General features: G+C 43.7%; 1 protein-coding gene across 3 annotated transcripts in view; it reads left to right on the top strand.

Moving 5' to 3' along the window:
- DGKD (diacylglycerol kinase delta) overlaps positions 1 to 25,495 on the top strand; it is an 82,346-nt gene that overhangs the window by 23,025 nt on the left and 33,826 nt on the right. For 2 of the 3 annotated variants that reach the window (XM_077825783.1, XM_077825784.1), the window contains exons 3-6: positions 76 to 156; positions 23,542 to 23,646; positions 24,217 to 24,349; positions 25,244 to 25,350. In XM_077825783.1, coding sequence (XP_077681909.1) covers positions 76 to 156; positions 23,542 to 23,646; positions 24,217 to 24,349; positions 25,244 to 25,350 — 426 coding nt within the window. Of the gene's footprint in view, positions 1 to 75; positions 157 to 23,541; positions 23,647 to 24,216; positions 24,350 to 25,243; positions 25,351 to 25,495 lie in introns of those variants that run through there. The other variant, XM_077825786.1, reaches the window with a different exon arrangement.

Genomic DNA, 25,495 nt, shown 5'->3' with positions numbered 1-25,495 from the left:
ATGGGGCTGATATTTATATAGGAATCCCATTGGGGATGTTTCTTACACACCTGTTTTTTGTTGTTTTTTCCTCAGTCGATAATTTTTGATGAGGTTGATCTGACAGATGCCAGTGTGGCAGAATCTAGCACTAAGAATGTCAACAACAGCTTCACGGTAGGATTTATCAGACCACTTCCATCCTCCCTCCATTTCTCCTTCTCCTCACTTTCTAAATCTGAAGATTCTGTCTGGTTAGAAAAGCTCTCAGCTCCACTCATGGCCCCCTCACTGGGGGAAGTCTAACAATGCTGTTCACCCATTGTTGAAATGGCAGCTGCTTTACTAACCAAGCCATAAGAAGATGCTGGAAGGTGGTACATGGTTTGGTTTGTGGCAGAGAGATTCCATTATTGCCTGCTGAGGGTTTCAGTGGTTTCTACCTTATGGTATACGCAACTGAATGTTCCTGTTTAATGCAGTGTATGATGAGTGCAGCATTATGGCTAGATTTTTGTGCAGAAAAGTCAAGAAATATAAATGTATGTTCCCCACAGCAATTGTAAATCATCCCCCTCCATACATGAAATATTTTGGATGACTGGGTATGCTGTTAAACCTATGTCTTTAAAGATACACTCTTGTTAAACACGTGTTTATTGGGCCTCTCTAATACTGTTCATTTATATAACAGGACAGCATAATTCCCTCTGCGGCAGGAATTATGGGTGAAGTTCTGTGGCATGTGCTTTGCAGGAGATCGGATTAAATGAACGTAGTGGTCCTTTACGGCCTTAGAATGTGTGAATCTATACATGTGCCATGGCCAAATTACAAATTGTAGATATAAACCCCTAGGGAGAGGAGGAACTAAAAGGGATCCTACAAGTTCACAAAGAGCTGCATACTGATGTGTATAGTGGGAGTAGAGCAAGATAAGAGATAGTTAAAGTAAGGTTGCAGAACTGGGGCTAGTTCTGTGTATGCCTTTGACAGAGGATCCTGGCAATAGGTATTAGCCTTATCCCAAGTTGTAGCCCTTTGATCAGATGGATCTGGACAAAGTGGCTATGGCATAAACCCTAGAATCTGGTTAAATTCCAGCATTTTCTCATAGAAGGCATCTTCCAGTCTGGTACTCAAAGGCTAAGAAAAGGCCTTGCTGAGTCTGAGAGTGAGTACCCACACTACTCTCCAGGGTCCAGTGATCTCTATACAGGACATGAAATCAGGAACCCTTGAGTTCTAATCCCAGCACTGACACATATTCTCCCTGTGGCTGTGGGAAATCACCAATGCCTGCCTCAGCTTCCCCTTCTATAAATCAGAATAATTTTACAGGCAAAAACTCTAGTGAGGATTATTTACAATGTGTACAGTGCTCGGGTAATGCAAGCTTTGTAGATGTGCTAACATTGTTACTGTATTAGTTGTGGTAATTTGGGAACCTCTCTCATTTCTGCCAGGGGCAATGGATGTATTGTGGGGAGGCAAAGGGAAGCATCATGTTGCTTATACAACTTCCTGCATCTGAGCACAGCCGTGAAGGAGGAATCACTTCCAGGACAGAGGCACCAGGCCATGCTACTCCCCTGCCTTTCCTAGGGGGCTGAGAGAACAGGAGAATTAGATTGGTTCTCAGGAAACAGCAAATGGTGCTCAGTCTCTCTGGCTCCTGTATCATGGCTGCTCAGGTAGTCTGTAGGAAAATATCTGGCCTCTGTGGCTTTCTGTCTGTTCTGTCTATCGAGATTTCATACATGGATTTGACTGTGGTCCACCCTGAGCTATAAAAACTACTCTGCTAATCAAAAGGTTCTGTAGTTGTTCTACTGTTTGGTCTGCCACATCACTGCAGTCATTGCTTTGCATTCCTCAGAGCCCTACAATTTTCTCTAGTTCTGTTTGTGAGTGCTCTCTGATTTCCCTTCTGCATCTTCCCAGCTCTCTTTCCCTCCCAAATACAGAGTTTGTTGATCCATATTAAAAGTGCACTTAAGAGAGAACTTTTTCCTGGTTTTTCAAAGCAAAGAGGTTCACTAATAAGCGTTGGTTTAGATCTGAGATATCAAACATCTAGTGTTACCTAACAAAGGCAGTTGTCCTTGCATTTCAGAAGTTCCGTTTGTCTTTACTGCTCTCACTTTCTTTAGTGGAAAGTTTAATTTCTGACCTGGCAAAGACTGGCCCTTCTCTGAGAAAAGCAGCTCCAATGTCCAAGCAGTTGTGCTGCTTAATGGATAAATACTGCACTTTTCAGACTAGCAGTTGACTTAGTTCAGGAGATGGGTCCAACTCTTAGTTAGTATTGCCTCTGCTCCTAAATCTACTGACCACGTCACCTTAATACTAAAAAGGTTGCCATCTTCTTGAATTTAGTCAGGATGACCTGTTTCTTTACACTACATCTGGTCTCCAAGCTGGCTAGAGCTCAGCACCTTACTCTGTCCTCCTGTCTTACAAAGAGTGGTACAGTTAGAGGCACTAAAGAGTGGATCAGCTGTATGAGAGCTGCATGAACGACACTATTTGGTAGGTGGAAGCATGGGAGCTAATGAAGGAGATGGCAAGCAGGGAGGAGATGCAAAAAACACAGGGCAGGAGTGACTGGAGTAGGAGGAGAAGTTGGGGAAGAGGTTGTGAGGAAAGAGGGGACAGAACACTGGGAGGAAGGGAAACAAAGCAAGGAGGAAAAGAAGCAAGAAAGAGAGTGGAAGGAGTGATACCTGGTGTAAAGAGAAGCCACAGGATCAGGAGAGATCAGGCAGTCAGGAGAAGTACCTGAAGATTAAGGGCTTTGTCTACACCAACATTTAATTTACAGCAAGCTGGGATGTGAAACTACCCCCACAGTAGCTTGCCACAGACTGTCTGTGTGGACCCTGCTGCAGTGCATTAACAGTTTGCTAATTCGCTTTGATCTAGTCATCTTTGAAATGGGACTAGATCAAAGTGAACTAACAAACTGTTAATGCACTGAAGCAGGGTCCACAAGGACACTTAGTCCATGGCAGGCTATGGTGTAGATTTACATCCCAGCTCACTGCAAACTAAATGTTCATATAGACAAGCCCTAAGATAACTAGCACAACAGATCTTGGTTCCATTTTGGGAGGAGAGTGGCTTGATTTGGTTTTAGCCCAAGGAAAAGGTAGCACCTGTAAATCAGGGAAATGGGCAGAAGAAGGGAAGATGTTTTTAAATGCTGGGAATTGTAAAATGATACGTTTGGGGAGAGGCAATGAGAACAAAGAATGCTTGTGTGAATGGATTTGGATTAGATGCGGCAGAGATGATGTTTAGAAACACAATGCAGGTAGGATCACAGTGCTTGGCAGAAGCCCAGGGCCAACAGGGTGATCTGTTGCAGAAATAAAGGAATAAAATTCAGATATAAAGATATTGATAAGTCTTTTATATAAGACATTGGTAATATCTGGCAGCTGATTTCTTTGCTATGGAGAGGTAGTTAAAAGGGAGAAATACAAGGATTTAGAGCAAGAAAAGGGTATAACATGATTTTATTTATTTACTTATCTTATTTAGATTTCTTTAGTGTACGTCTCCCAAGTTTGAACTGGAGATAGGAGTTAGGATGCGTATTCGAAAACATTCCAATCCCAGATTTGGCTGCGGAGCCATGTGGTGTGATGGGAGCAGTTAACAAATGCTTTTTAAAGGAAAGCCCAGGGCTGAAATAAAAAAAATCTATTGTGTATTTCCTGAAGAGTAAAATGTACCTGACATAACAAGGGACGGACTAGATGGGCCATTGGATCTTTCCAGCCACAAATCCTGTGTCACTTTCAGCCAACAGCTCTGGAACTGGTTTTCCAGTTGTTTCTAGCAGACATTCTTCTCTGGCATCTGTCTGGACTTTCACCCAACTTCTGCTTCTAGTGACCTTTACGCAGATTTCAACATCAATTCATCGTCTCAGTTTACTCAGAGCCTTGCAATTCTGCATGAGAAAGTTCCCAGATGTTAGCTGTGGCAGACATGGTGTGTGTGGAGAGCCTTAGTGGTTTGATTCCCCTGTATTGATACGGTCCTGAAAGCTGCTGTTTGCAGCTGATGCACAGACACAGCACACAGCGGGGCTGCCAGTAGCCTTCCTCTTGACCCCTCCTCTGCTGTCAAAGTCTGCTTTGTTGAAGAGGTGGAGCTTGAACTCCTGGACGCCTCCATAAACTCCTCTCCACCCCCTCTCCGTTGGGACGTACCTCTCAGCTCTGGCATAAGACAGGAAACAGCATATTATTACACTCAGCACCTCCCTCCTGACTTCACTGCCAGCAGAAGCAAATCAGTCCCAACTCCTCCTTAAGCACACAGCTAAACAGCTTGTGGTGAGGAGTGGAACAGAACTCCAAGAGAGTGGCTTCAGAGAGGAATAATCCTATTAATTTTATATCAAACAATCAACTTTGTTTGTTCTGAGATGGAGGAGACATGGTCAGGACCCTCTAGTTTAGAAAAGGATTGAATATGGGTCTTCAGCTTTAGGACCAGAAGAGTGAACGGGGTTTGTTGGACTGGACATCAACAAAGACATCACCTGCTCCTGAACAACCAGCCACCAGGAATACAGATTCTTTGGAGTAAGTGTATTTCAGGCTCTCTGGCTTGTAAAGTGAATTAATTATACTCTCCTCTTCTGTGCTGATGCATATGTAAAAGTTATATAGAACTGGAATGGATGTGCAAAAGTGAGTTGTTGCCTGTGGTGCAGTTGGAAGTACATCCTATTTTGTAACTGATGAGTCCCCTGAACCAGGGTCACAGGGCGAGAAGAAGCATGGTAACTCAGGTTGGAGGACTACCTTACTCCAGTGAAGTATTCTCATTTTCTCTTATTGGTATGGGGAGAAGAGACGGGTTGCTGTAGATTTCAGAAAGACGTGTATGGAATTGTTTGCACTCACGAATGAGAGCATGTTTTTTCTTGTGAGAGGGAGAGTACATAGGACATTGTCCTTCTCCAGCCATTCCTCTCTGGAAGCATATGAGAGAGCCACATTTGCCTCTTGTTACTATCTTCTCACTATTTTACACTATCTTCATCAGGCAAGTAAGATGACAGCACCTGCCTGGTGAAGTGGTATGGAAATGGATGTTTTCCCCTGAAAGTGAATGTGTCTGCTGTACTGTCCCAGAATAACCTGGACTCTGCCACTGGAGAGTAGCTGGTGTTAATGTTTTTGCTGAAGAAGCTTGCCCTTGAATGAAGGATTACTCAGAACTGTTGCAGCTAGCTATCAGGCTGGGAGTCAGCTCACAGTTTGTTGGCTCGTTAGCTGGGTGTCTGTAAGGCTGGAGCAAGAGGAACCAGGATCAAAGGTTACTTGAGCTGGTTTGAAATGTAAGCACCAAGGAAGAACATGTTGTTTGTTTTTATCAGGAGACGAAATATAGGAACTTCTGTTGTAAGCTCTTTGCAGGAAGTCAGACTCAGCCCTCGAGACCAGGGTCAGACGTGAGTGTGTCAGGATAGAGCAGAGAATTCCTTGTGGTCTGCAACTTCCTTGGACTCCCCAAGATGTCAGATCCTACTTCAATCCCTCCCTACACAGACAGGGTCAAGAATAATGTGCTTCTGGGAATAACCAGTCTTGTTGTATATGGGAGGGGAATCTCCCATCTCTAATTCCTCAGCACACAGACAAGCTTAGGACAGTATGCTTCAGGGAGTAAGCTGGCTCTTCAGGGTAATGGGGATGAAGGCACAGAGCAGGGGAGGAGAGTTTCCCCATTCCAATACATACTCCATAACATACACAGTGACATGCTTCAGGACGCCACCAAACTTAGTGGGGAGGTTGCCCCCAACCCCACCACTCTCTACACAAACAGTGTGCATTAGGGAGGTATTGGGCTCTGGTACGGTGGGCATTGGAAAGGGACCAGCTGCATAGTCTCACAAACAGAGGGAGAGATTCCCCCATCTTCTCCCTGTCAAAGTATCTTCTATAAACAGGACAAGATCGCAATGCAGTTTGAGTAACCAGGCTCCTGGATGGATTGTTGTCATTTCCACTCCTGCATGCATACACAATTTAAAAAATTGTACATACTCTGCTGATCCATTTAATATCTATAGTAATATTGGTTGCTTTCAGATTTTCCTCTCTCTCAGAGTTATAAGAACTGAAAATAAGGCTGCAGACTAGAACTGCTGTCTTCATTTTAACTAACAAGAGTGTCACTGCTTTTCCCTCTCATTCAGTGCAGGCCTGTCCCCAGTTCCTATTATATTTGCTCCAGTTTCTAAATACTCTATTGCTTTAGTTATTTGCACACCAGTCCTCAGAAAAAAAAATTTCTGCTTGAGACAGGCCCTTGGTAAACAGACATTTCTGACTCAGTGCTAGCCTATGAAAAGAATCTTTTAGAAATCCTTTTCTTGTCTAGGATTCCAGGACTTTTAATCTGGTCTCTTGCTGGAACTGGTTGTTAGTCTGCTCACACAGGACATGCAGAAGTGGAGAGAAGCCATCTAAGTGAGGTCTTGTGGGGCATTGCATCAAATACAGAGGAAAGAGCGGAATGGTCCGTATAAGAAGTTGCACTGCTGAGATTAGTGATTCTTCTTCAGATTACAAGAGCACCCAAAAATGTGCTAGGTGTTCTCAGACTGATGAAGATGGTGTTTGGAAGCGGTGAAATGTGACTACACATCTCTGACAAAGGGGGCACGATAGATAGGGAATTGTAAAGTGAAGGAGAAAGCTTTGAGAATGTTTGTTTGTAAAGAGATTTTATTCCCCTACAAGGAAGTTGATTGGTATGGAATTAGCACCTGTTTCTGTCCATGTGCCTGAACACTAGCAGCTTTTGTTTTCTACTTTGTTTGCTCTTTGGTAACCTTAGTGCATTATATCCTGTGTTTAATCTACCTTCCTGAGTGAGTTTACAAACTCTCTGCCTATCCCTGAACAGCAGGAAAAGGCAAGAAGATTCTGGGGGACACTAGAAGCCATTTCAGAACGTGGCAGATGTAATTTTGAACTGGAGTTGCAGTAGAAGAAAAGGGCTTCTTGAGCAGATGCATACTCTTGTCTACAACCAGGAAAAGGACCTGCTGCTGACAGTTATCAGCAAAGGATCTCCTCTCGTTCCCCCCTCTACTGATGTTCAAAATGGTTTAATGGCTATTGTAGACAGAACAAAACTATCCTGAACTCCGTGACGCTAAGTGTGGTGAGCCACTCGGTTTGTCATGCTTTCAGTAATGATGCTGAAAACAGTGTACTTCCTTCCGTGCTAACAGCTAACCTGTTTTCAACACTACTTACATGAGGGGTTGTGGGGAGCTATTGCTAACAGTAAACTGTCAGCAACAGATCATTTTCCTACTGTAGGCAAGGTCTTGTCCTGCTCAGTTGTAGATTTTATTAGCTGCTAGCCATGACAGGTATTACACCACCAAGACAGCAGCTATAATAAAGGGGAGCATTGACTTGTCCCTCAGTTCATGATTATTTGCTTCTGGGTGAATGACTTGGAAGCTTTCTCTGAAATGTCTTTAACTTCCCAACTGCACCTTTATTTCACAATTATGTAGTTCCATTTGGGAACATTTTTTCTGAAAGGACTTTGTTCTGTGGAAGTACAAAGGGAAGAAAGGGCCTTTTCCCAGTGCTATATGGAATAAGTGTGTAGGCAGAGATTTTCACCATATGAACTGACTGAGTTTTTTACCTGCTGACCAGTGATGAGAATCTTTCGACACACTTCCTTTCTGATTATAGGAGTCCTGGAATCTACCCTTGTCTGTGCTCATTCCGCTGACTGCCAGGAACAGGAATGCCTCTTGTTTAGGAACAGAGCTTCTAGAGGCATTTAGGAATGTGACCCTGGGATGAAAGATGGTCATTTTCCCAGAGAATGCTCTGTCTTGTCAGCTTTCCCACTCCGGCATCAGGGAAGAAGATGAGACATCATGATGTAGAATAAACAAAAATTAAACTTTATCTGGAGACATGTTGTGCCAACAAATACTATCAAAGGCAGGGGGCTGGTGCATTTATTGCATGTAGGCCTAACAGTTCTGGTATATATCATAAGAGAAACACATCTAGTTAATTGAATCTAGTCCCAGAAAGTGCAACACAGTGTATTGTATTTATCCCTCTGTGCGCTAGTCTAGCCTGAAATCTGCCCGTTCAGAGTTAAGTCTAAGAGCTGTGTAGAATCATAGAGGATTAGGGTTGGAAGAGACCTCAGGAGGTCATCTAGTCCAACTCCCTTCTCGAAGCAGGACCAACATCAACTAAATCATCCCAGCCAGGGCTTTGTCAAGCCGGGCCTTAAAAACCTCTAAGTCCAGGGTCATAGTCCCAAGGGTGTTGCAGGTTAGGATTCAGGTACCTAGGGAGAGCAGCTCCACAAAAAAATCTTATTGCTCAGACTTTAGCAGGGTCTTTAAAATATTAACTCATCTTTTATCAGATGGAAATGAAAGGTAGTTTCCATAAGTGGAAACTATCCAATTGTCAGGAAAAGCTGTTTTCACTATAAAAATAACTACATTTCTCTGTGAAAGTGGTGAGTTCTGTCTGGGATGAAGAATGTTCAGTGTGGCATCTGGAGTTGAGGGGAGAGGTATGGCAGAATTAGCTGTGAATGCTATTTGGGAACATTCCCAAACATAGGTAGTTTCATAAAGCTCTAATTCATGGAACTCTCTTGGAGCACAGCACTGGATCATCAGGGTTTGGGTGCATTGGCAGAGCTGTGTGAAGGGTGCATTGTAAAGCAGGACAGAGGCGCATTGACAGAGATGTGTGGAGGAAGCCATGCTTCAATCCCTCATCTTCTGAAGCATGAATATTTAACAGAATTCACTTCTTGCTTCCCAAAAGAGAGAGTCTTGCCTAAATCGTGCCATGTTATCCCAGCCTGTAGAATTGTGATCTCGGCCTCCAATTTAGTTGTCTAATTGACATTAATGAGATACACTGTGACAGTTTGGGGAAGCCGTTCATGTACAGCTTATGAATTCTGGCTGATTCATGGAATTGCTGTATTATAGCTCAGTGGATGTGGCGTCAGCCCTGTGCCATCAGGAATGGTGGCATGTTCCAGACCAGGGACAAGAATAGCTCCCATTCAGATGGGAGCACATTAGGACATTAGGATGGCCACATTGGATGTGAAAACAGTTGTTTCCAGCTTCTTTGCAGTGGGCTGGGGTTTGAAGCAGAGGATTTTCACAAGAAAAGGGAAACAATGAAACTTGGCATTAGTGCTAGTCTTTAAAAACCACAGAGGCTGAGAAAGAGGAACAAAAGGAGTGTGCTTGTGTAGCACAAAGATCCTTTTTGGACTGCAGGACCAGCCAAGGAAGAAGGAAGCTGGTTGCTGTGGGATAGCGGAGGAGAGCGAGATGCACACACTGCATGATTCAAAGGAAAAGCCGTGGGCAGGAGTGAGGATCCTGGACACCCTAGGTAATGGTGACCGAATCCCAAAGAGTGCTCGAGGGATGAGAAGACTGAGGCAGGGAAGGTAGTATAGATGTTATGTTGTTTTATTTGGCTCTGTAGATTTCTTGTGCTATCTTGTCGCTATTGGGGTACTCTGGGGAGTATAGATCAGCTGGACCTTGAGGTCCCGTTTCTGTGAAGGAATGATGTAGTCTATGCCCGGGGAGTGTGCCAGCGAGGTCAAAGAAAGAGACAGTGCAGGGCACCTACTCAGAACAAAGGAAGCTTAAGAGCGCACAGGTCCAGTTCTGCAGTACCCAAACACAGCAGCCTACTGAGTTACCAGGGCTGTGACACATGCTCCTAATCTGAAGTGTAAATTGCTAATCCAAGGCTGAAGTTTATGCTTCTGCTTCCTTTTTCATTGCCTGCTCTATGAATTAACGTATTCATTGAAGGAACAGGAGTTCCTTTAGCCATGCTTAATCCACTTTATACCTTGGTTTAGCAGCATGTCAAGCAGAGAATCTGTCATACACCAGGGAACTCCTTATAGTCAGTCCCATCAATACTGTGCATTATGAGCTTTAGCAGCAGCGTGCTTGAAATATTTTAGTCCTGATGAGTTACTGGTCTTGCTGGTAAACATAACTAGCTGCTTTTAGGTTTGTCATTATTCACTTTACAACTGTAGCTGCTCCAGGAGCTGTAGCTGATAAGTGGCTGGACCACTGTAATATTAGAATCGTAGAATATTAGGGTTGGAAGAGACCTCAGGAGGTCATCTAGTCCAATCCCCTTGCTCAAAGCAGAACCAACCTCAACTAAATCATCCCAGCCAGGGCTTTGACAAGCCAGGCCTTAAAAACCTCTAAGGATGGCGATTCCACCACCTCCCTAGGTAACCCATTCCAGTGCTTCACCACCCTCATAGTGAAATAGTGTTTCCTAATATCCAACCTAGACCTCCTGCACTGCAACTGGATACCACTGCTTCTTGTTCTGTCATCTGCCACTGCTGAGAACAGCCGAGCTCCATCCTCTTTGGAACCCCTTAAGGTAGTAAAGGCTGCTATCAAATCCCCCCTCACTCTTCTGCAGACTAAATAGCCCCAGTTCCCTCAGCCTCTCCTCGTAAGTCATGTGCCCCAACCCCCTAATCATTTTCATTGCCCTCTTTTGGATTCTCTCCAATTTGTCCACATCCCTTCTGTAGTGGGGGGACCGAAACTGGACACAATACTCCAGGTGTGGCCTCACCAGTGCAAATAGAGAGGAATAATCACTTCCCTCGATCTGCTGGCAGTGCTCCTACTAATACAGTCCAATATGCCGTTGGCCTTCTTGGCAACAAGGGCGCACTGTTGACTCATATCCAGCTTCTCATCTACTATAATCCCCAGGTCCTTTTCTGCAGAACTGCTGCTTTGCCAGTCGGTCCCCAGCCTGTAGCGGTGCATGGGATTCTTCCTTCCTAAGTGCAGGACTCTGCACTTGTCCTTGTTCAATCTCATCAGATTTTTTTTGGCCCAATCCTCCAATTTGTCCAGGTCACTGTGGACCCTATCCCTAACCTCCAGCATATCTACCTCTCCCCCCAGTTTAGTGTCATCTGTAAACTTACTGAGGGTGCAATTCATCCCATCATCCAGATCATTAATAAAGATGTCGAACAAAACCGGCCCCAGGACAGACCCCTGGGACACTCCACTTGATACTGGCTGCCAACTAGACATTGAGCTGTTGATCACTACCCATTAAGCCCGACAATCTAGCCAGCTTTCTATCCACCTTATAGTCCATTCATCCAATCCATACTTCTTTAACTTGCTAGCAAGAATATTGTGGGAGACCGTGTCAAAAGCTTTGCTAAGGTCAAGATATATCACGTCCACCTCTTTCTCCATATCCACAGAGCCAGTTATCTCATCATAGAAGGCAATCAGGTTGGTCAGGCATGACTTGCCCTTGGTGAATCCATGTTGACTGTTCCTGATCACCTTCCTCTCCTCCAAGTGCTTCAAAATGGGATTCCATGATGATCTACTCCATGATTTTGCCAGGGACTGAAGTGAGGCTGACTGGTCTGTAGTTCCCTGGGTTCTCTTTCTTCCCTTTTTTAAATATGGGCACTATATTTGCCTTTTTCCAGTCGTCTGGGACCTATCCACATCCCTTCATTGAATGTCAGGGGTATGTGAGGAGGACAGCCTGGCCTACTATACAAAGCAAAGACACTAGCTGCCTCCTGTGCATGGACATTCACCTGAGCTGTGCTATCGCCGATCAAGTGAAGATCTTTACTGGCATCAGCATAACTTCCTTGCTCGCCGCCTCCACCGTTTATATTTTTTCTGGCTGCTGGTTCTCGATCCTCCAAGCAATAAGGAATTCTGCTCTCCCTTTGCACATTAAACCGCTAGCTATTTTGAATATGCTAGGAGCTCTTGGGGGATTCAGGGTTCATAAAATTGTGTGCAGGGCTGCATGTTTGAACAGGATGTAGCAAAAGGAAGCAGCCAAAATTATCAGGTCCTGTCATACGCCCACTCTTGGCTACCTTCAACGGTATATCGCACCAGGACAGCTATATTTAGCAGAATCATTTCATGTTCCTCTGTCACTCCTTTTGTGTCTTTCACAACCAGCTCTGTGATTGGGCCAGAGTGTTAACTTGTTTTTCTGTCTCATGTGGTCACTGAGCTCACCAGATCCACTCTGATAGAGCAGAATCATACTGTGTTTGGCCAAAGTTGCCACTTCATCTCTGAGAAGTTTCTGGGCAGCCAGGAAATACTGGGGAAGGACCCTAATGAAGAAGTCAATGGGTAAGGACTCCTTTGAGGGAAGCAAGGTCAGAGAATGACGATTAGGCTTCACTCTCACTGCTGGGAGGAAATATTGAAGTGGCTCAGTATAAGAAAACACAAAAAAATTGAAATGTAGCAGGATTTCTTTTTACATTTTGGTCTAAGGCAGGGAATCCGTATTGGGTTAGCTTTCTAATCTGGAGGTTCACAGTTGTTCACTGGGGACTGACATCCAGGGGAGTCCAGTCTGTTTTTTAATGTGAAATTAGAGATTTTCCTCACTTGGCTCCATCATTTGCCAGCTGGGCTCACTCGAAAAGTCAGTTGAGTTAAACTGGTGATAACTTTGGACAGAGCAGTATCATGGTGACCTAACTGGTATCATCAGCCAGAAGGGAGATGGCAAACCTGGTTGGAGGATGGACTTCTTGGTGAAAAGGTACAGGAGATGATGCTGAGTCCTTGAGAAGTGTTAGGGTAGTGTCAGCATCTAGCCTCAGGGACGCTATGGGTGTGGGCTCAGAGCTCAAGCTAGAGCCCCTACACTGCTGTTTTAGTGGCATAGCATGAGCCGAAGTCTGTACCCAGGTTCTGAGATTTGCTGCTGATGATTTTAAAACCCAGTGTAGACGTACCATTTGGCACTGGCTTCAGTCAATGATTTTGAATAGGATGGCTTGAAGAACAGGTTTTCTGTGATGGGATTGAGATGCCTCAGCTGGAAGTGTCTGCAAAGACTCACTGGAGAATCTGTGAATCATCTTGATTGCACAGGAGTAGTTGACCGAACTGCTATGATTCCATCAAGTGACACACTTATTGGGGTTTCTGTAGACAGTGTGATGACATTCTTTGTGGTATTGGTAAACTAAATTGAGTCCTGCCTGAAGTGAATAAGAGTTTCTCTCCCTCCAACATCCTTAAGCCTTTTCTGTCATTCCCATTCATTCTGATGACTCGAGAATGAATGGCACATTCCTTGCCACTACTGATTAACTCTGATGCCATGGTACCTTGGGCCTTAATAGGCAATTGCTTTATGTACCAGCAGTGTTGTTATAGACTGTCTTTTAATGCTAGCTAAGGGAGATGAATCTAGGCATACAGTTCCCATTTTAGGGACCAAACCTGAGATTCATATGCCAGAAAGCTCCACAGCACTCGGGCTAAAAAGCAACCGCATCAGTATTTGGCATTCCCTTTTTAGGAAGAGCAAGCTGGTTTAATTTACATAATAGTTCACATCATGATAAACCTTTGAGCCACTTCAGGGTCTGACTACTCAGAGTTCTGCCAACCTCAAAATAGGCCAAAAAACACAAGGGTTATTAATAATCTCAGGATTCTGTTTGTTCTGTCTTCTGATTTTTTATTTTTTTAAACTGTCAGGGGAAGCAATCCCCTCCCTCATTCAAAGTGAATCAGTCCCTTGTTTTTGTGCTATCCCATTATATGAGAACAAGAGGTCACTGGATGACATTACTGCATGGTAAATTTAGAACAAATAAAAGGAAATGCTATTCACATAGTGCGGCATCATCCTGTGGAATTTGCGTTCCAGGGTGTTAGTCAAAAACTGGAACTGGAACTTGAAAAAATAGTCGGACCATTAACATTTGTAGCGATGTCTGCCAAGAGAGGGGTAACCAAATCTCATACATCAGTGTGTCAGCTGATCACTGCCATGGTGAGAAATGGATGTATGTGATTCCCTGATTAGAAAGGTGCATTTTTTGGGGGTGGATGGCCACTGCCGCCTTTTGAAGAATCAGAAATTAGCCACTTCTGGCAGCAGGATATCAGGCTGGATAATCAGCAGTCTGATGCAGATTGGCACACTGTATGTCTTCTCTCCCTCCCTCCCCCCCATTAACAAGGAAGGGAGAGGCCTTTACCCTCCCTTCAGTGTGTTGTGGGGGGCAGTGGGGGCTGCTCTACACTTAAAACTTAGGGCATAGCTATGGCATTCAAGGGTATGAAAAATCCACACCCTTGAGCACCACAGCTCTGCAGTCCTATCTCCCCAGTGTAGATGCAGTTAGGTCAATGGAAGTATTTTGTCAACCTAGTTATCATTGCTTGACGGGGTGGAGTTCCTACAATGACAGAAGAACCCCTGCCATTGTGTGTCTGCACTACGGCGGTTACAGTCTCATAGCTGTGGTGCCGTAGCTATGTCACTGTAATCCCAGTAGTATAGACAAGCCATGTGTGTATGTGGCAAAGAGGAGGAGAGAGTGAGTTAGTGAGTTTCAGGTTGAAATTTCAAGCTTAAATGTGCACATACAAATGTTTGAGGATGGGGCCTTCCTCCCACTTGCCTTCTTGGACCCTTTTTTCCCCCCCACACCACTCTCCTCTTCTCACTTTCCTCAGTGGGGACAGTTTTTCCATCAAGTTCAGTGCTCCCTGTTCCACCAAGAGCAGTCCTGTGATTTGCCTACTCCCCCTGCCTGCGTGTTAGCACTATAACACTATAAGTGCTGCAATGGCACTGTTGCGATGGAAGGAGGTTTTCCATCACTGTAGTAAATGCACCCCTTGAGAAGAGGAGGCTAGGTCAAGGGAAGAATTCTTCCACCAACCTAACAGTGTCTACAGCTGAACTACGTATCTTATGCATGTGAATTTTTCACACCCCAAGTGACATAGCTAGGTTGACCTAAGTTTTAGGTGTAGACCAGGTGGATGTTAGTAGATGATCATCATGTTAGTAGATGATCATTCAGGATTCTGGTGTACTAGGCAATGTAAGAGCAATTAGGTGCCTAATGAGTGGTATACGCCTTCCTGTAAGGTATCTGGCATTAGCCACTAGAAGAGACAGGTTACATATAGGACTAGATGAACTGTTGGCCTATTCTGATAGGGAAATACCTCTGTTGTGTTTTCTGGGTTCCTATTTGTCACCAATATTGTTTAAATATAATCTTGTTCACTGTTTCACAGCTGATAGTTATATCAAAACTAGGTCTTCATACTCCTTTTACAGGAATTATGAGACAAAGCTGCTACAGTTAAAATCTGTAACGAAGTTTTACAAAAATCTTGAATATCACCCGATTTCTACTTAAACTGGAAGTTGTCTTTGAGATTCTTGGTTTGGAAGCAAGCATTTTAGACTCATTCAGTCAGTTCACATTGCTGAGGACATCAAGAATCTCAAGATAAATGTGTCTCTGGAGCTGTTATTAAGTTGGGAATTTTGCTGTCTGAAATCTATTTACAACTTTGTCCTCACTTCTTGGCTTGTAGTTGTGTGCCAGACTTCTAGTTTCAGGTCTGTGATTTCTTGGCTAGCAGAATAAGATATGAAAATACCTTTAATTAATTAATTATTGTAGCATCTAGAAATCCCTGTCATGGACCAGGACCCCATATTGCTGGGTGCTATATAAACACAGAACCCAATTTTTTGTCTCCTAAGATGTAAATTTCTCTGTCCCAATGCTGGCTTTTGGCATTTTATCATGGCTGCATTATATCACAGAATCATAGAATATCAGGGTTGGAAGGGACCTCGGGAGGTCATCTAGTCCAACCCCCTGCTCAAAGCAGGACCAATCCCCAATTTTTGCCCCAGATCCCTAAATGGCCCCCTCAAGGATTGAACTCACAACCTGGGTTTAGCAGGCCACTGCTCAAACCACTGAGCTATCCCTCCCCCCAAAACGTTGGGGTTTTTTTGCAATGCCTCATGGGGCATGTACAGCATCACATGATGCAGGTTTCTCAATCCCATTGTTCCATGGGCATCCTACTAGATTGCCAGCTGCTTTTCAACTGAAGTCGGAGGGAGGGAGAGTGTGTGACAGGGAACATGTGTGTATGGCAGGGGGACAGACAGTGTGTGTTGCGGGAGAGTGAGTGTGTTGGCATGCTGTCTCATAAATTCAGACAGCCGCCGGAAGCAACCTGTCCTGAGATGGGGGAGGAGGAAACCCCGACATCAGCCCCTGCCTCACACTCACGCTCACACACACACTCTTCATTGGACCAGTTCTCTGTGGAGATGCAGGAAGTTTGAGACCCCAGAATTGAACCTTTACCAAAAGCAAAAACAACGAGGAGCCCGGTGACACCTTAAAGACTAACAGATTTATTTGGGCATAAGCTTTCGTGGGTAAAAAACCCACTTCTTCAGATGCATGGAGTGAAAATTACAGATACAGGCATAAATATATATTGGCACATGATGACAAGGGAGTTACCTTACAAGTGGAGAGGCCAATTGAAGGCCAATTTACTCATGTAGTCCACTCCCAATAATTGATGAGGAGGTGTCAATATCAAGAGAGGGAAAATTGCTTTTGTAGTGAGCCAGCCACTCTCAGTCCCTATTCAAGCCCAAATTAATGGTGTTAAGTATGCAAATGAATTGTAGTTCAGCAGTTTCTCTTTGAAGTCTGTTTTTGAAGTATTTTTGTTGAAGTATGGCTACATTTAAATCTGTTATTGAGTGTCCAGGGAGATTGAAGTGTTCTCTTATTGGCTTTTGTATGTTACCATACCTGATGTCTGATTTGTGTCCATTTATCCTTTTACGTAGAGACTGTCCGGTTTGGCCAATGTACATGGCAGAGAGGCATTGCTGGCACATGATGGTATATATCACATTAGTAGATCTGCAAATGAATGAGCCTCTGATGGTGTGGCTGGGTCCTATGATGGTGTCGCTAGAGTAGATATGGGGACAGAGAAGGCAACGGGGTTTGTTACAGGGATTAGTTCCTGGGTTAGTGTTTCTATGGTGTGGTGTGTAGTTGCTGGTGAGTATTTGCTTCCGGTTGGGGGGCTGTCTGTTACCAGCAGCTTCAAAGTTTCTGTCTACTGGGCCAATATTTCAGATTCTTGTTCTTTTAAGAGGATACAAAAAAATTGATACTAGATATTTTAATGATACTGGATAGATTTCATGATTCTAAGGAAAGGAAGGAATAAAAGCAGCAGAATAAGGACAATGGATTTCAAAAAAGGTAGGATTCCAGGGGAAGAAAATCTAAGGGAAAAAGGAGTTCAGGAGAGCTTGCAGTTTTTCAAGGAGACAATATTAAAGGCAAAACTGTAAACTATCCCAGTGCAAACAAAAGGTAGACAGAATAGTGAGAAGCCAATATGGGACATAAAAGGCAATAAGAAGAGGTTCTTCAAGTACATTAGGAGCAAGAGAAAGATGAAGGAAAGTGTAGGTCTCCTTCTTAGCAGGAAAGGACAGCTAATAATGGATGACATCAAGAAGGCTGAGGTGTTTAATGCCTGTTTTGCTTCAATCTTCACTAAGAAGGTTAACTGTGATCAGATACTTAACACAATTAATATTAACAACAAGGGGGAAGGAACAGGTTAAAGAATATTTAGGTAAGCTATATGTGTTCAAATCAGCAGGGCCTGATAAAGTTCATCCTAGGTTACATAAAGAACCAGCTGAATCACTCATGGAACTTTTAGCAATTATCTTTGAGAACTTATAGAGGAAGGTGAAGTCCTAGAGGAATATACTGGGCATGTGTAGTCTTGAGAAAAGAAGACTGAGGTGGACCTGATAAATCTTCAAATACGTTAACGGCTGTTATAAAGAGGATGGTGATCAGTTGTTTTCCACGTCCACCTTGGAAGGTAGGACAAGAAGTAATCTGTAGCAAGAGAGATAGATATTGGGAAAACTATCCAACTGTAAGGGTACTTAAGCTTTGGAATAGGCTTCCAAGGGAGGTTGTGAAACTCCTATCAGTGGAGGTTTTTGAGAACAAGTTCGATAAACACCTGTCAGGGATGGTTTAAATTTACTTGGTCTTAGAGCAGGGGACTGGACTTGATGACCTCTCAAGGTCCCTTCCAGCCTGACATTTCTGTGATTTTACTTTTTTTTTTTAATTTAAAAAAGGAAAGAAACGTCCAAGTATTGCACTTCTCCAGCATGGGTGACTGTACCAGTCATGTCTTTACTTTCCACTCGTTTGAAAGGATGTTCATGGCAGTAAGGCTGCAAGTTTAATGTATGTAGAGTCAATATTTTATTATTTTTACAGTGGCCCCAGAAGTGTACAGGGTGCTTTACAGAATAAACAGGAAATAAGGTCCCTGCCCTGAAATCTGGCAGTTGCAAAGTGACAGAGGGATATTTTAAGATGTCTGTATCTTCTGCAGCTGTGGTGGAGATTACCCGTTCAGCTACTCTTGTGTCCATGCTCATCCTTGCATATTTTATATGTGTGGTCTTTTATAAACTCCACACTGCTTCTAACAGCAGTCTGGAAATGGTGGCCAGTATTTCTGTAGTCTTAGGGTGTGTCTTCACAGCACAGTTAGCTCAAGTTGCAACTCATTTTTTACCTCTAACTTGACTACCATCCACATCCAAAACTGTCTATCTCGATGTAAGTGGTGTTTTAGGCTCAAGCTAACCGGCCTGTAAGGAATGGAAGGGGGCAGGAGGTAGGTGCAGGAGCAGATATGGGGTTTGTGGGGCCATGAGCCAGAGCAAGTAGGGGGCCCTCCCTACCCCTTCTGCCTGCAGCCCCCCTGCGGCCACCCCCACCGGCACTCCTGCTGGGGAGTAGGGTCGGGGCGCAGCATGGGGACTTGCCCTGCCCGCCTGGTGCTCCTGTGGGGGAAAACCCCGTGCCCCAACCCTGCTCCCTTGGCAGGAGCGCCAAGTGGGTTGGGGCATGGGGGAACCTGTTTTTCTGTGGACCCCCCAATTGGCTGGGGCTCTTGGGCATGGGCCTGTCGGCCCAGTGGCTATTGTGCCACTGGGTAGGTGGGCTGTAGCTTCAGCTAGTAACGCAGTGAGGATGCAACAACTCAAGTTACAACTCCCCAGAAGCTAGTCAAATCAACATGTAACAAATGTTGTTTTGAAGCATAGTTGCTCTCAGTCTGGCTTGGCTAGCTGAACTGCAGCCGTTCAGCGAACAGTGCTGTGAAGACACACCCTCAAAAAGGTTTGAAGAATTTCTCTTGACAGTTACCTTCCTATCTATGGCAGGGTTCACTGTGGCCTAGGCTCCAGTTGGGGGCAAGAAGGAAGGCTCCTTTGGCTTTCCATTCTAGAGTCATCCTTAACAGACTGGGGTAATTAAAAAAAAAAACAAGGAGCCAAGGAAGGATTTGTCTTTAAAAATGTGTGAATAGGTATGATGCTTAATTCTGTTTATTACTTACCTGTTGTGCAGGTCAAGCCATTTGGGATCTGTCTACACTGCAGCTGGGAGCGAGCCTCCTAGCCCAGGTAGAGAGACTCCAGCTACCAGTGTAGACCTTGCAGCTCAGGCTGCAGCTTAGGCTCTCAGCCCACCTGACCCCCTTGGCTTGAGAGCCTCAACTGCAGCCCAAGCCACAGTAGCCACGCTGCCATGCTCCCCGCTGCAGTGTAGACATCTCCTGGATTTAAGATGGAGTATTGCATGCTGTGTCCCTGCCGCAAGAGGCAGCTCCTTATTTTAAAGGCGCATTCTGACCCATTTGGTTTGAATTAAATGTGGCCGAACTGTTCCTTGTTAGTTACTGATGCCACTTTTGTTTGGGCAAAGTCTGGGTAGGGCTAGATGTATGCTGCATTCTATAAAAGGGGTGTATTTTCTGAAGATCTTGAAAAGAAAATAATGTTTCTAGGTGAATATTCATTTGCCAACAGTTACATATGCATTTTCCAGTGTTTGATCTCCTATTGTGATAATTAATGTATGGCATAAAGAGGAAGTTTAATTTTAAACTGGAATTTGGCTGTGGGAAACTGATAGGTTGACAGGCATGTTTATTGTTTTTTAATTCATCTCATGAGCCATAATGGAAGAGATAGGAAGTGAGTGGAATTGGAGGCTATCTTGGATCAGAAATATTTAGGAGAGATCTATTTTTCCATTAATATTGATTAGGGAGAGATTTACATTTGAGGTGGGATCACAATAATTCTTTGATTTTTATGGTGGCTGGAGCTGCAAGGGCCTTGTGAAACTGATACAGTCCTAGTCAGTTTCATTCAGCTGCTTCAGATAGCAAAGCATTGTTTGCAGAAGCAGCAGAGTTCCATGTCAGTCATTCTCTGCTATGGATAGAAGTGTTTTTTTAGGATGTAGACTAGGGAAAAACAAACGAGAAGTTAGATTCAAGATGTGTGTGTCTCTGGAAGCTGTTAAAGTTAATTTAACTGGGATCTTGTTAATTAAGTTTAGTACAAAATGCTAATATAACAACTCCTTACATCAAGGTACTTTAAAATGAAGAATCACTTTAAACTAGGGCTCTGTTCTAACTAACACTTAAGCATTGCTTTAACTTACGTGAGTAGTCCCGTTCACATCAATGGGACTTTCTATGTGAATAAAGTTAAACTAGTGTTCAAGTATTTGCAAGATCAGGGTGTAAGTGAACAGATCAGATGGGGTGAGGCACAGGGATAGAGACATACACAAACGGGAGAGTGCTAAGAGAATGACAAACCAAGGTGGAAGAGCTGCACTGGTGGTTATGGGGCAGGGCATTTTAGTTTGTAACTGATTTGGGGACTACGTGGCTGTGTAGAGAACAGGCTCAGCCCCTAAAGGAGGAAAAATCTTTTATTTTTCTCTTGTGACCCCTTCTGGCTGGCTGAAGGAGGAGTGTTGACAGGTTAGAAAGAGAGCCACTTTTGCTCTTTTTTGGCCAGAAGGAAGGTTCTGCTGTAATGTGTTAAGGTGAGAGGAAGAAGCAGGTGTGGGGCCCCCAAAGAATCCATTTCCACCCACCAAAATAGGAAATGGGCCATAAAGAAAAAGGGAGAAGAGTGAAACAAGTAGAGTGGAGAGGGGGGAAATGCCAAGAACTACAAAGAGAGTGAGTGGGAGGAAAAAAATGAGTGAAATCTGAAGGGCAGAGGATATTGCTTTAATATGGGAGGAGAAATATGTGTTTTTCCTCTAGCTCTTAATCTGCTTAATTCTGGGAGGAAATCCTTTTGCCCCATTTGAAAACATGGCTGGAGTTCTCCTTACAGGTCAACTTACCCTGGTTCTCAATTATAGCTAGTTGTATTCCTATCCAGGTGCCATGTTATTTAATTGTTTAATTTCACAGCACCAAAAAAAATTAACACTTTTTATATGCACGTTTGAAAAAAATGGAACCACTCTTGGTCAGTCTTTACTGAAATCACTAACCCTAGCCTGAGCCCCCTAAAGGGTTTCTTCTGGACCAGGTGTTATTGACCATTCCACTCTCTCAACAAGAGAGTTCTTGCAGAAATTAAATCTAAGATTTCACATTCTCTATACAGATGGTCCATGCTTAAATGTGACTGTTATTTCTTCCTCCAGTAATGATTTAGCCATTTGCAGGGATATACAGTATTAGGTTTTTCAGAATGTGACTTTGTCTAGTAAATTTTATGATTAAACATGGATAAAGCAGCAGCAAATGTGCTAGATTCACTGAACTTTTCCAGCTAAATCTTCTTTCTCTCCCATGCTGCTTTAGACACAGATGCTATTGTGAAAAGTCTCTAGGGCAAATTTGAGGGCTATATTGAATTACAGTTTTTTAGGTTTGTTATGGAGTAACATTAAAGTTGAGAGTAGCCCACAATTATCAGCTTGTTTTTGACATGCACACATTCCTTATCTTAACCCAAACAAAACCATTCTGTCAGGTGTGATCTTAGAATTTTTATGGAAAGTTTGAGGTAAATCAAATCAGGCTTTCTGGGGATAAGAGGGTTAAACAATATGATTATCTCAATTTTGGAATATTTTCCTAATTTTTAAACTTATTTTCACTTGTCCCAACTCCAAAATGGGTTGATTAATCTATAATCTGTTGGTTTTAGCAAGAATTTACATTTGGGAGTGCTGTTCTCAGACTGATTATTAAGAACAGTTTCTGCATACATTATGAGCATTGCAGAGTTTTGTGACGAAGTGGGGATTTTCTCTTGTTATGTAGTTTGTGAGCTATGTGAGTCTTACTGTTTTGCATGAGTACTGTGTGCGTCTCAGTTTCCCTGTGTGCTATACCAATGCCTAGGTTGTGGGAATAAGGGTGTGTGACTTTGGCTGAGACCCTCTGGGACAAGTGAGGGTGCTCCAGCTGTCTGCACCAGGTGCACTTCGTAACCTGAGACCCAGGAGGGGGATGCGACCAGGTGACTCTTTTGCCCAGGGAAGCGAGACAAAGACCAGGAGGAGGAGCAACGGGGGTGTCGGAGGTCAGATCACTGATAGCTGGGCAATCTGTTTGGGGAACTGAAAGAGGGGAAGTCCAGGGCGTCTGACCGGGGATTCCTCAAGATGGATGTGGCTGAAAGTCACTGATTTCTGTGCTAGCAAGCTGTGTTCTACGCTGTGTTCCTGTCAACTAATAAGTCCTTAGTTTACATGCTGGCTGAGAGTCATCGCTGACTGGGGAGTTGAGGTGCAGGGCCCTCTGGCTTCCCCAGGAGCCCAACCCGGGCGGACTCACTTTGGGAAGCGCACAATGTGGAAAGGGATGCTGAATGCTCTAAGGTCAGATCCAGGAAGGTCAAAGCTGTGTAAGCTTCTTGCCCTGGTGACAGTATGCTCAGAGAGAGGAGGCATGCTACACCAGAGTCCGTGACAAGTTTATAAACTCCATGCGGCCGCAAATCAGGTGGCCATGATGGAAGAAGCAGCAGGAGAGAAACCACATGGAGTGGAGGGCCTGGAACAGTTTATCAGTAAGAGTCAGACAGTAAGTTAGGTTGCTTTACAACTTTCACAATCACTGATGTGATGAAAGTGTGCATTGTTGTAGTATAGGATCGTATCCTGGTTTTGAGGTTTTTTCCCCACTTAAGTAATTGAGAGTTACAGCCTTAACTCCAGTGTACCACATATTTTGCATAGGAATGTTAACTGGTAGAAGTCATGTTGCCATCTAAACAAAATAAAATAGAAATTGGTTTAATATTGTTCAAATTAATATGAAAAATTCCATCAAATGTTAATTTTTTTAAAAACCTCATGCAATATCCATGCAGTTAATATGTTGACATTGCTGTTGTATCATTGATTTCTGTATTGTGTTGTTCTTTGGATGGCTCTCCACTGCGATTCTCAAACTATAGTTATTAATGAATTCAGGAGTCAAAATAGGAACAAAAAACTCTTCAGCTCTGTAAACCCCACGGAAAGAGAGCGTTGGCCTCAGAGCAAGCAATACCATTAAAGTGTCATTGATCTTTGCTCAGAGATACACAGCTGCTTTCTGTGGCTGTCCTCAGAAGCAGTGATATTTCATGTGATAAAGGTTGTTCTTATTCCATGTTCCCTGTTCTTCCTGTCTTCCTGACAGCCCTGGAACTCACCGTAGTGATTTCTCTGTCCTGTCAGGTTATCACCCCGTGTCGGAAACTCATCCTCTGTGCGGATAACAGAAAAGAGATGGAAGATTGGATTGCAGCACTGAAAACTATACAGAACCGTGAGCATTTTGAGGTAATGGAAGAATCCTCTTATTTACCAGCTGTGTTTTGTGCAGTTCCTCCCAAATAGCATCTGTTTACGGGCTTGACCCAGTGCCAATTAATGGGTGTCATTTCATTGACTTCAGTGGGCATTGGATCAGATTTTATATACAAAACCTCCAAACTGCTGCCTGCTTACAACTCCCTCTTACAGTGACTTTTGTACTCTGTACACTCCCCTCTTGGTGAGTGTTAGAACACTTACCACAGGATAGGTAGGTAAAGAACACATACCTCGCACCCCTGGTCTTCAACTGTTTGGTGTCAGCCTACTACCATTGCCCTGACTCGTCACACCTGCTCAGGATTCAGCCTACTGCAACTGCAGTGTATCCAGGTGCTTGGTCTGTAGCAACCTAACTCCTTGTCCTTCTGTGTGCTTAGCATGCCTAGTGTGTTAACTGCACAAAGCCTGCCCTCTCCCTACCCCCCAGAAAAGACTGTGCTATTTTTGCCTTTTCTGTCTGTTATGTTTGAGTTTCTCTCTTAGGAAAACTCTCAAGCTCCACCTTAGGGTTTACTGTACTGTATTTATTTTAAGTCTACGCAGTACAGTATGGACCATTTCTCAGGGATGCATAACTGGTACGCCTGCTCACATGCTCGGCCAACGTATTGCAACGTGTGCCGGGAGGCATTATCTGGGGTCACGTCGCATGGACTCTCATGTGAAGGTAAAAGCACTTTATTGTCTCTCACTCAGGGCATATTGCCATGATAACTCACTACTGTATTCCAGAGATGGTTTAAAACAATGAAACTTGTTTACTGTCTACAAAATGGGCTAGAAGAAAAGTGACACCGAACACTCAGAAAGCTACAGAATATGTAAGAATGGAACTCTTATGGTCTTGATCCTGCATTTCTTTTGCTCTCAGATTCCTGTTGGCTTCCTGGGGAATTTTCTGGGTGCATAACGAATGCAGGATCTGGTCCTGAGAGGGTTGTAGGAAGATGACTGTGTGTGTAGTTTTAATGCTGGTTCTTATGTTGTTGGATCTGGCAGTGGTGTGGTGAAACACTTATTTTTGATCTGCCAAAATCATTGCTATAGAATATTAGAATTTTTCAAATCTGAAGTGTGAAAGTATCCATTTTTGAAGAATCAGATTGAAAGTGTATTTTGTATTATTCACAGCAGCAAGTGCATGTCAGTGTTTGAATCTCAGGAGGTTAATCTTTCTCAGCTTTGGTATAGGAGACATTCACAGCTTCTTGCGGCTCATACTTCTAGTGTGGAGAAGGTTACACCTGTGATGTGTAAAGGGGTGCAAGCATATTTTACTGTACATATCATGTCAGATTTAACAAAATGGGATAAATTAACCCATTTACAATCCAGCGGTGAAAATGAGGAGCAGGAGTTAGCAGCTAGAGCAAAATAGAGTTTTTTAACGAACTCAGTACATTAAGCTCTGATAGTTTTGCCATTGCTAACAAGGCAGAGGGTGCTCTCTTTTGGAGCAGACATTTGAAGCTCTGTGTTTCACTGCTTAGTCAGCCTTTATGCTCATACTGTCACATCATGTGTTCAGTGGCAGGATTAATTTCTTTTTGTTCCTCTTTAGTATGCAAGTTTAAAGCTCACAAACGGTGCGCTGTCCGGGCAACCAACAACTGCAAATGGACGACACTGGCGTCTATTGGGAAGGATATAATTGAAGATGAAGATGGGGTATGTATTGGCCTAGACCATGTCCACTCTGGGTTGGAATAGCTGGAACTATAGAGTCTACTTTGCATATGTCCCTCCACACATGCTGCTTTTGAGACATCAGGGTGAAATTACTGGAAGCAGTTGAAGCCTTCTTTCCCCAAGT

This window comes from Eretmochelys imbricata, chromosome 9 (assembly GCF_965152235.1).
Source record: "Eretmochelys imbricata isolate rEreImb1 chromosome 9, rEreImb1.hap1, whole genome shotgun sequence".
NCBI lineage: Eukaryota > Metazoa > Chordata > Testudines > Cheloniidae > Eretmochelys > Eretmochelys imbricata.
This window is presented reverse-complemented; position numbering and strand designations above follow the sequence as displayed.